This window comes from Periplaneta americana, chromosome 4, assembly GCF_040183065.1.
Source record: "Periplaneta americana isolate PAMFEO1 chromosome 4, P.americana_PAMFEO1_priV1, whole genome shotgun sequence".
Lineage (NCBI taxonomy): Eukaryota > Metazoa > Arthropoda > Insecta > Blattodea > Blattidae > Periplaneta > Periplaneta americana.
The window spans coordinates 186,823,858-186,835,751 of record NC_091120.1 but is presented as its reverse complement, the minus strand read 5'-3'; the positions used below and the strand labels follow the sequence as shown (position 1 = coordinate 186,835,751).

General features: G+C 35.8%; 1 protein-coding gene across 1 annotated transcript in view; it reads right to left on the bottom strand.

Annotated features, from left to right (window-relative positions):
- Positions 1–719: 719 nt before the first annotated feature.
- The window catches only part of LOC138698528 (caspase-3-like), a 297,116-nt gene continuing 285,941 nt past the window's right edge, over positions 720–11,894 (bottom strand). Inside the window, exons 5-6 of the mRNA XM_069824524.1 lie at positions 10,800–10,944; positions 720–4,881 (exon numbers count right to left, since the gene is read on the bottom strand). Coding sequence (XP_069680625.1) covers positions 4,073–4,881; positions 10,800–10,944 — 954 coding nt within the window. The 3' untranslated portion in view covers positions 720–4,072. The remainder of the gene's footprint in view (positions 4,882–10,799; positions 10,945–11,894) is intronic.

Genomic DNA, 11,894 nt, shown 5'->3' with positions numbered 1-11,894 from the left:
GTAGTTTTACTGTTCTTTGGAAAACTTAAGAGTATTAAAATTAAATTCATAGTAGAAATCTTATTTGTGTGTGTGTGTGTGTGTGTGTGTGTGTGTGCGTGCGTGCGTGTCTAATGATGAACCTATAATCTGTAATAGATTGTACAGGGAATAAATAAATACTGTACAACACAATACAATACAAGTACTGGTACCTTACTAAACTTGAGTGGAATGGGTGGCTTGGGTTTCTCAAGTTTTTCCTGGAAAATAAGTCTATTGTCTCAGGGTAGTTACAGACATATTAATGGAGGAAGAACGAAATCGTAAAAATATGAAAAAAATACTAAGATGGTTAAAAAATATGAAAATTACCAGAACATTATGTTTATATCCTCCTGAGTCCTGAGACATTTGTTGTTTTATTTTTAAAGTTCAATATAATTCTACACTTAAAAAAAGTCACTGACATAAGGAAAAATGCAGAAAAAATTCTGCAGGTTACAGTTAGGGCACAAATGCAGGTATGTTATACTATACTTCGGGGGTCTGCACATACATCTTATATCATAATCATGTATGAACTTATGAAGTATGGTACAGTATACTATATTCTCAGGACTCAAGGATATGAAACATTTTCTCTTATCACGAAAACGCCCAAATTCAGTAACTGGCTCGAAAATTACGTTAATGTTCTTTAATTTTACTGTCTACAGTGTGTTAATTATTCAATACAGTATGGTCAGAGCATAATTTATTTAAATACAGTAAGAATTAAATTATGTCCATTGTATAAAGTTACAGTGCAGGACACAAATATAACATTACACAATATTACATCATATTTTATGATATTTTATCTCGAAAATGTGATATTTCATTGAATTTTTAATGTAAATGTCTACTGGTACCGGTATATATTTAACCATAACAATAGTAACTTACTCCTTCTTGATTGATACACTTGTAATACCGGTAATTGTTTGTTACGAATGATAATTAATTTTTTTTTTTAATTAACAACTTTTATACTTCACTGTGTTAACTTATGAAACATGGAAATACAACCTGGAAATTTCATCTGATAAAACAAAAATTAAGGCATTTTCTGGCCAAGATCCAATTGGGAGTAAAATACCGGTATATTTATAAAACAAAATTCTGGAAAGATTAAATGAATTCAATTACTTGGGGTACAATCTAGCTTTTCAATCCGAAAGGAATATCCCCAGAAAATCAACTAATACACTAGAACTATGAGCATTATCAATAATGTTTTCAAATCTGCAGTTGTTTTGTTCGGAAATATAGGCCTACCCATTTACACCTGTATAATATTCTCGCAAGACCAATTCTCTCTTATAGAAGTGAGGTTAAGAGCTCATGATATTAGCAGAATCATAGCATGTGAGATGAGATTCATGAGGAGGACTGTGGGATACACTAAATTCGCCACAAGTGGAATGAGGATAACATGGAGGTACTTAAGGCTGAACCAGTGATGGAATACATTTGGTGATATCAAGAAGATTGGGAAAATAACGTAAACAGAATGAGCAACAACAGATTTCCAAAGACAATTTTAAATTATCGACCGAGAGGAAAAAGATCTATTGACGGACCTCAAAAGAGATGGACAGAAAACAAGACCATAACAGGCTACTCGGCCTAATTCTTATCAGGATGATGATGCTGATGATGATGATGATGATCACATGTAATATTAAGTGAGCGAGCACCATGAAATGGAATAGGTTTAATAGACCTATATGAATACATAAAATAAATAAACAGACAAAGAAATGAATTTTTGAAACACACATCAGGATAATGATATCTTTGAACTTGAATGTTACTCAGAATTTCAGTGATGTCCAAAGAGAAGTCACTTGTAGCTAAATGTAAACAGTCCTACAGATGTGAATTAGTTAGCCCCTTACCTCATACTGGGACAGATATGGCACATACCGGTTTTATATTCATATATAACTTATAATATAAACATATAATAGTCCACACCTGTGGAGTAACGGTTGGCGTGTCTAGCCGCAAAACCAGGTGGCCCGGGTTCGATTCCCGGTCAGGGGAAGTTACCTGGTTGAAGTTTTTTCCGGGGTTTTCCTTCAACCCAATATGAGCAAATGCTGGGTAACTTTCGGTGTTGGACCCTGGACTCATTTCACTGGCATTATCACCTTCATCTCATTCAGATGCTAAATAACCTAAGCTGTTGATAAAGCATTGTAAAATAACCTACTAAAAAAAACATATTTCAAACTGCATACTGGGACAGATATGGCACACTGTCAAGAATTGGATTTGACCATATGTGACATCAGTTGAGAAAGAAAGAACTACTTAAGTTAATTGAATATAAAACCGGTGTGTGCAAAACTGTCCCATGCGGTAAGGGGTTAAATCGTGATCGGACTTTGTTCTTGAGATATTTCATAAGTGAGAAAGTTTTTTGCATAAGTAGGTTGTCTCGAACACAGCCAGACATTTGAGAGAAACGCTCCAAGCCTTTTTGTACCTTCTGTCTTCTGCTCCCCATAGACTATGATTTCTCCTTTTAAAACAAACATTTCAGAACTGAAAGAGACTGGAGATTTCTTAATTCAAATTCCTCACGTACAGTTTTATTATTCTCTTGAATACCCTTGATTTCTATGTTTAAGCCCAGACTGAATTAAAAGGGATTATACACCATGAAATACGAGAAGCCCTATCAGGTCTGTAAGATATAATGAAAAGGAACACTTTTATTCCAGGTCGTACATCAAAGATAAGTTATATTATTAAGATTTTGTTCGTACAACAAAGTTTTAATTAAAAAAAGAACCTCAGGAGCGTTCGTGCTTGTGGGGACTTTTTTACTTGCATAACGAGAGCACCAAATGTCATTAAAAGAGCACCATGGTGCCTGCCTGCCTTACAACGTATTCTGAATCTCACCAGTCCGATGGATAACAATGACGTCACTGTGCAGCGAAATAGGAACAAAACTGCTGGAAGGACCGATGGCTGTCATGGCGACTGTATTAGTTGTTGTCTGTGCTATGCTAGCAAAATTTTGCGAAATTTCCGTACTGCCATCTCGTTCAAAGAAAAGAGAGCATAAACAATTTATTTCTTGAACCGGTTGAATGTTCGCTCATAAGCCATTAACATATTGTTTTTACGTTGTGCTCATTACAAAAAATACAGCAGAACAAACCGCCATGACACAACAGTGCACGATGTCATTCATCTGCTAATTCCCGCCCTATACAAGAACCAATCAGATTCACTGATGGCGGCTGATGGAGACTGCCACCACCTCTGCAAGCTGATGGCTCCGGTGCGACACCGGTGGAGCATCAGTGACTCCATCGGTGAAATTCAGAACATCGTGATGCCATCAGATTGCTCAGCGCTGAGATTCAGAATACGCTGTTAGTGACTAATTTCGGCATCAGTTGTCGCCATTTTCAAACTACTTCTAGTGAAGTTTTGGACGTTCTTCAGAAGAAATCTCACTAGAAGTTTAAAAATGGCGACACACTGAAACTAGTCACGCTAAGATAAAGAACCATTTCATAAGTTAACACAGTGAAGTACCGTGTTGTATAAAAGTTGTTCATTTAACGAGTTTTAATTATCATCAGTAATAACAATATACATCAAAGACGAATACTCTTCTCCAACCAGAAGATCAACCGTGAAAGGAATGTGCTTACTATTGCGTCATCCATTGGAGCGAAGTAGATAGATAATATTATCGTTATAATGTCAGTTTAAAAACCATGCAATCTCCTGCATATGTTATTTCTTATATGGAGGGATTAAAAGACCAGGAGATTAACAGTGATCTAATTTTGTAACTAGAGTAGTATAAATATGTGTGTAATAATGTTATTGTTTATGCTGTGAGAGCGAGCCAATAGAGATACGAGTACCCACGTGTGTGACCTTATGACATCTTATGACATCAACATTCATTCACAGCATTACGCCGCTCCGTTTCATTCCGCAAAGACTTTCTCGTGGTTGGAGCACAGTACTGCTCTGATTTTAGTCTTGGGGCACAGAGAAAAAGGGAATTGCTTATTTAAGGCTTATGTTTAGAAAAAGGCTTCTGTTTAGAAACGCTATGACGTGCAGTACGAGGAAGAGTAGCAGTTTTGTTAACAACCCTGCCTGAGTCAGTCGCATCAGACTGCGACCAACGTCGATGACAGTGCTCGCTTTTTGAAGAACTGCACTCAGGAATATCCAGGAACTTGTACATCTTCCAGTCTTTAGCATTTTCATTCAGAAATATCACTAATTTTTCATATGCATAACGCCTATTTTCATCACTCAAATTTTCCCAACAAGCTAAAAAATTCAATATAAATTCACCTTCATCTTTGATATAAGGCGGAAGTTCAGACATTTCTTCCAGAAATACTTTAAGAACTCCACCGTGTTTATACACAACATCTGTTTCAGGCACAGCAATTGTTGTTGCCTGCATTGGTGTCTTCAGTGCATCCCAAATGGAAACAGAAACTGGTTTCTTCTTTAATGGTCTTGTTTTTACTGCAGGAGTGGTGAACTTTTTTGCTTCAAGCATATCTGTAATGTAATTCAGTTTTTCAACTGTTGCGTTCATAAATTTGCTAATGTCTTCCGCGATTGCTGTTTCTTTCTTAACAATCTCCGTTCTGTTTTTAGTCAGATAGAGCTTTCGTGTGAGTGTTGACTGAATCATGGGCATTTGTTTCAACGAATGGTACTCCCTCTCGACTGCAACTCTGCGGTTTACATTTGTAAACAATGATAGTAAGTCTAACTTCTCTCCATTCTCTTCTAACTCCTCACACAATTCCTGTATGTACCATGTGCCTTCGTCAATGTTACGGAGTGCAACACGACCTGTAAAAGAAATATTCATTTAACTACAAACAATTTTCACCAATTTAATACTTCCATTTTATAACTAAGTCCGTTCCATAAAGAAGACTTTTTTTTTTTTTTTCGATTTACATTTTGTGAATTCCACAACAATTCAATTTTTACCATTAGACTGAGGATTTATATGAAAATGTCTGTTTTTATTTACACATCATATCTAAGAATGATCATATATCTTTGTGTTTCGAACAAAGACTAATCGAATAAGATGAAATTTGTTTTGCATATTGTGCATATTTCAACAGTTGCGATGCAACCAATAGTTCATCAGTCTATATCAGGGGCGGCTTTTGGGGTAGTGCCAGTGTACCATGGCACCGCCAATGAAATAAACAAAAAATAATATCCTAAAAATCAGTTGTAATAGTTTATTTCTACACTTTTATTCTTATTTCATCTGAACGAGCGCGCACACAGATCAGGACGCACTCTTGCAGCGTTTTTCCGAAGTTTGGAGCCACTTCTGTGTGGCACTGCTTACGTCCATATAACACTGTACAAAAGGCTACTGATTCTAGTTTATATACGTTTCTTATGGCAGACTTTGAGCCGAATTCAGTTTGGCTCAGTAGTTAATATTCCGCCCGCTAGAGCACAGTAGCTTAATGCAGAAATTTCGCTAGATGGCAGGGTTGTTGGAGACATTAGGCAGGAACCATCAACTGCAGACTTGCACGAAGACACAAGTTAAAGTTCCGCGCCAAATGTTAATGTAATATTGCCAATTCAAAACTAATGCACATAACTTGGATTTGAATATGTAAATTATTATCCATTTAACTATATTGAATGCAGAGATAGTCATGGTTCTTTTTAGAAAGATAAATATTTTTTTTGATATTATGTAACACTGTTTGTTAATGTTGTGTAATATTTGTTTTATTTTGCGGCAACTAAATATCGCTACACTGTTGCTATAGTATTGATGCTTTTGTTTACAATATATGAGATCTGTGCAGGACATGAACATGTGTTATTCAGGCCGCTGCCTTGGATTCATCGGCCTGTTAAATAAAGTGCAAACGTGTTCGTTTATTATTTATATCACTGTTTATCTCGTGTGTTTTTGCCAGTAATTTTATTAGTTATAAAATTTATTTGTATTTGACTAACAATACTGTGAAAGTTTTGCATTATCTGTATCTGTAAATTTCGTTATTAGTTTCGGAAATGTTATTGTAACTGTTACTAGATGCATTATTAACTATACACCTGGTAAAATAGATGGTTTAATTAATGTGTTTTATTTAACATAATGTAAACGTGAGCTGCGATTATCAGTTTCACTAGGGTAATTTGCGTAAAACCTTTTTTCATTTTTGGCACCACCAACAGAATGCCCCACCAGCCGCCACTGGTCTATATGAACTGGAAAAGGATGCTATTATTCAATAAGAAAATTTGATCAGACTTCCATTTAGCAATTACACAGAGCCAAGAAATTTCATCATTAACTTTAACTGTCCAGAACACTTTCTTTCTAAAGTACAGTGAAACCTCTACTTACAGACACCCCCAAGATAAGGACACTCCTCATATACAGACGGATTTTTATTTCCCAACTGAAATAATATAGAAATAATAATAAATTTAACTCTCGTTTACAGACACTCTAAGATACGGACACGGACAGCTGTTTCACAGTCCTAAAGCTTGCTTTACCTCCTGACTGCGGAAAGAACTTGGATTTCAAGACCTAATGTGTTACAAAAATGGAAAATTTAGTTTTGAGAACTGTGCAGAATTTCGTTAACATGAAAGAAGACAAAGGATCTCGTAGGCTACCACTAGCCCAGCCCACTACCTCTTGTTGCTGGAAGCGGGTGGATAAACAGAGTCATAAAATTTAACCTTCTGTTGGGTCCAAGGTTACCGCGATCGTGAAATTGTATCTGACACATGATAGGGTTAGTAGGATTATTCTCTTCACTTCAATCAGTTGTTCTGTTTCGAGAGATATGGCACCTGAACATAAAGGTTACGTTGAAAACTGTAAATTACAGTACTGCATAACTGTAGACCTAGAATTAAATTGCATGGCACAGTACTGTATTTTCCTTTTTCGGTCTTATCTACTGTAGTTCAAAGTTGCAAAGAATTTACTGTAGTATACTGTATTTAGAATTAAACTACAGTAATACATTTCATTTAAAGCGTGAAGGGATACATAATGCATTTTATAAATTTACTGTTAGATTGGGATGGAAGGCGAATTTAAATTTATTTCAATCATTCTGGAAATCTACTATGTGTTCTTTATACTGGTACCTAGTACGTATTGAAATTTCTTTTTGTTTGTCCGATATATTTTTTGCTACAGATTTTACAATTGAGTTTGTATACCGGTATCCTGCTTTTCAAGTGGCCGTTTTTCACTTGTAATTTGTTTGGGAATTTTTCCACCTTTTCAAAGGATAAATTTTCAGTTTTTATATATCCATTTCGTACTATGTTCTGGTCAAAAGACATAATCATATACTTGTTTTTTCGGGGTTTACTTTCAAACTTACCTCCTTACTTGCTTCAAGTAAAATTTCCGTGTTTTCCATAATCGTTTGTGGGTTTTCTCCTAACATATTCACGTCATCTGCATAAACTAGCAACTTATGTAACCCATTCAATTCCAAACCATCTACCTTCTCTAATTATTTATTATGTCAAAACCGACAATGTTATTCAAGTCTATTTCTATAGTATGTTATTAAATAAAACAACTTCATGTTAAATCTTTCGTACACTACTTTTAAAAGTTGAATATAAATAATTGATTAAATGGCGATCTTACTCGTGTTAATTATGTAAGCATGTGTGGCTTACAGCTGTTTCGGTGCTACTTGACACCATCCTCAGAGCCTACTAGATCTCGGCGCTATCTCAACTTCGCTGCCTGTTGTGTGGATGCATTCATGTGATGAAGAGTTGTGTCAAATAGTGTGTGTATTCTGAAATTGATCTGTGTATTGAGAATTTGATTAGGGTGTGTTTTAGTGTGTCTGTATATTTCATATTGTTCTAGTGTGTTGAGTTTTTGGTTTTTGGGTTGTATGTGTAGGATTTCCATGTCTGTATTTATGTTACTGTATGTGTGGTTAGCATTAGTTATGTGTTCGGCATATGTAGATGTATTGTGCCCTCTGGTTATTGCTTTAATGTGTTCTTTGTATCGAGTTTGGAATGATCTGCCTGTCTGTCCAATGTAGAAACTGTCGCAACTATTGCATGTGAGTTTGTAATATGCCTGTGTGGTTGTATTTATTTGTTTGCGTTGTTTGTGTGTTGAGATGTCTTTGTAGTGTGTTTTCTATTCTGTATGCTATGTTGTATTTCTGTTTTCTGAATGAGGATGCGATCTTGTGTGTGTTTTTGTTTTCGTATGTTAGTGTGATGTATTTCTTGTGTTCTTAAGTTTGTGTTGTGCTTTGTGTGTTTGTTGAGTTTTTGTTTTGTCTTCCTTATGATGTTGTATATATGATTATGTCTCGTGACCAGAATATTGTACGAAATGGAAATATAAAAATTGGAGATTTATCCTTCGAAGAGGTGGAAAAATTCAAATATCTTGGAGCAACAGTAACAAATATAAATGACACTCGGGAGGAAATTAAACGCAGAATAAATATGGGAAATGCGTGTTATTATTCGGTTGAGAAGCTCTTATCATCCAGTATGCTGTCCAAAAATCTGAAAGTTAGAATTTATAAAACAGTTATATTACTGGTTGTTCTGTATGGTTGTGAAACTTGGACTCTCACTCTGAGAGAGGAACATAGGTTCAGGGTGTTTGAGAATAAGGTGCTTAGGAAAATATTTGGGGCTAAGCGGGATGAAGTTACAGGAGAATGGAGAAAGTTACACAACACAGAACTGCACGCATTGTATTCTTCACCTGACATAATTAGGAACATTAAATCCAGACGTTTGAGATGGGCAGGGCATGTAGCACGTATGGGCGAATCCAGAAATGCATATAGAGTGTTAGTTGGGAGACCGGAGGGAAAAAGACCTTTAGGGAGGCCGAGACGTAGATGGGAGGATAATATTAAAATGGATTTGAGGGAGGTGGGGTATGATGATAGAGACTGGATTAATCTTGCACAGGATAGGGACCGCTGGCGGGCTTATGTGAGGGCGGCAATGAACCTTCGGGTTCCTTAAAAGCCATTTGTAAGTAAGTAAGTAAGTATGATGTTGTCTATTATGTTTGGGTTGTAACCATTTTCTTGTGCTATGTATTTGATTGTGTTCACTTCTTCATTGTAGTGTTGTTGGCTCAAGGGTATGTTGAGTAATCTGTGTACCATTGTCCTGAATGCAGCATGTTTGTGTTGTATGGGGTGGTTAGATGTGTTGTGTATGTGTGTGGTGGTGGTGGTTGGTTTTCTGTATATTTTGAAGGTGTGATTGTTGTCAATTTTTGTTATGGTGATGTCTAGGAAATTTATGGAGTTATTATTTTCAAGTTCCAGTGTATATTGGAGTTTTGGGTGTATTTTGTTTATGTATTGGTGTAGTTTGTGCATTTGTCGTTTGCTTCCTTTTTATAGTATGAGTATGTCGTCTGCGTATTTGTGCCTTTATATTATGTTGTCTGTATATTTGTTGTGTTCATTGTTGAGTATGTATGTTTGTTCTATGTTGTGTAAAAATATCTCTGCTAGTATGCTAGATTTCCATATGTCAAAATCAGTGGCGGCTGGTGGGGCATTCTGGTGGTGGTGCCAAAAATGAAAAAAGGTTTTACGCAAATTACCCTAGTGAAACTGATAATCGCAGCTCACATTTACATTATGTTAAATAAAACACATTAATTAAACCAGCTATTTTACCAGGTGTACAGTTAATAATGCATCTAGTAACAGTTACAATAACATTTCCGAAACTAATAACGAAATTTACAGATACAGATAATGCAAAACTTTCACAGTATTGTTAGTCAAATACAAATAAATTTTATAACTAATAAAATTACTGGCAAAAATACACGAGATAAACAGTGATATAAATAATAAACGAACACGTTTGCACTTTATTTAACAGGCCGATGAATCCAAGGCAGAGGCCTGAATAACACATGTTCATGTCCTGCACAGATCTCATGTATCGTAAACAAAAGCATCAATACTATAGCAACAGTGTAGCGATATTTAGTTGCCGCAAAATAAAACAAATATTACACAACATTAACAAACAGTGTTACATAATATCAAAAAAATATTTATCTTTCTAAAAAGAACCATGACTATCTCTGCGTTCAATATAGTTAAATGGATAATAATTTACATATTCAAATCCAAGTTATGTGCATTAGTTTTAAATTGGCAACATTACAGTGACATTTGGCGCGGAACTTTAACTTGTGTCTTCGTGCAAGTCTGCGGTTGATGGTTCCTGCCTAATGTCTCCAACAACCCTGCCATCTAGCGAAATTTCTGCATTAATCTACTGTGCTCTAGCGGGTGGAATATTAACTACTGAGTCAAACTGAATTCGGCTCAAAGTCTGCCATAAGAAACGTATATAAACTAGAATCAGTAGCCTTTTGTACAGTGTTATATGGACGTAAGCAGTGCCACACAGAAGTGGCTCCAAAGTTCGGAAAAACGCTGCAAGAGTGCGTCCCGATCTGTGCGTGCGCTCGTTCAGATGAAATAAGAATAAAAGTGTAGAAATAAACTATTACAACTGCTTTTTAGGATATTATTTTTTGTTTATTTCATTGGCAGTGCCATGGCACATTGGCACTACCCCAAAAGCCGCCCATGGTCAAAATGCTTTACCTTAAACTAGTGGCCACCTATATTACCGACACTCACAAAAATGTCTGAAGGACCTTTAAGACAGACTTCACTGTACGTGTGAATAAATAAAATCTAACAAACCTTTATAAGTGCAGAATGCCACTAGTATGTCAGCTTCCACTGGAATGGAGTAACGATGTATCTCAGCTTCCTTGTGTCTCTGGCTATCAATCTGAATGCTGCTCCGAAATTTCATACCTTGTGATATGTCTTTTCCTCTGCAAGCCTGAATTTAAAGAACAGTGCAAGATATTATGTCATATGTCAATATAATGATTTTAGTAATAATCTTTCCAGTTAATGTGAGAAAAAACCGAAAACATTAATTAAAATCTTTTAAGCTCTGTAATTGCATTTTACTTTAATAATAAATAAACAAAAGTCAAATGAAGTGGATTTTTTAAAGATGTCATGTGCTCTGAATTAGATGGAATTAAAAATGACATGATAAGAGAAAAAATTGTCTATGCGGATGAATTGAATATGTTAGGAGAAAATTCAGACTATTAGAGAAAACACGGGAATTTTATTTGAAGCAAGTAAATAGTTAGGTTTGGAAATAAATCCCGAAAAGACAAATTATATGATTATGTCTCGTGACCAGAATATTGTACGAAATGGAAGAGGTAGACAAATTGAAATATCTTAGAGCAACAATAACAAATATAAATGACACTGGGGAAGAAATTAAACGCACAATAAATATGAGAAATGCCTGTTATTATTCGGTTGAGAAGCTTTTGTCAACCAGTCTGCACTCAAATAAGCTGAAAGTTAGAATTTATAATACAGTTATATTACCGGTTGTTCTGTATGGCTGCGAAACTTGGACTCTCACTTTGAGAGAGGAACAGAGAGTGAGGGTTTTTGAGAATAAGGTTCTTAGGAAAATATTTGGGGCTAAGAGGGATGAAGTTACAGGAGAATGGAGAACGTTACACAACACAGAGCTGCACGCATTGTATCCTTCACCTGACATAATTAGGAACATTAAATCCAGACGTTTGAGATGGGCAGGGCATGTGGCACGTATGGGCGAATCCAGAAATGCATATAGAGTGTTAGTTGGGAGGCCAGAGGGAAAAAGATCTTTGGGAGGCCGAGACGTAGATGGGAAGATAATATTAAAATGTATTTGAGGGAGGTGGGATATGATGATAGAGACTGGATTAATCT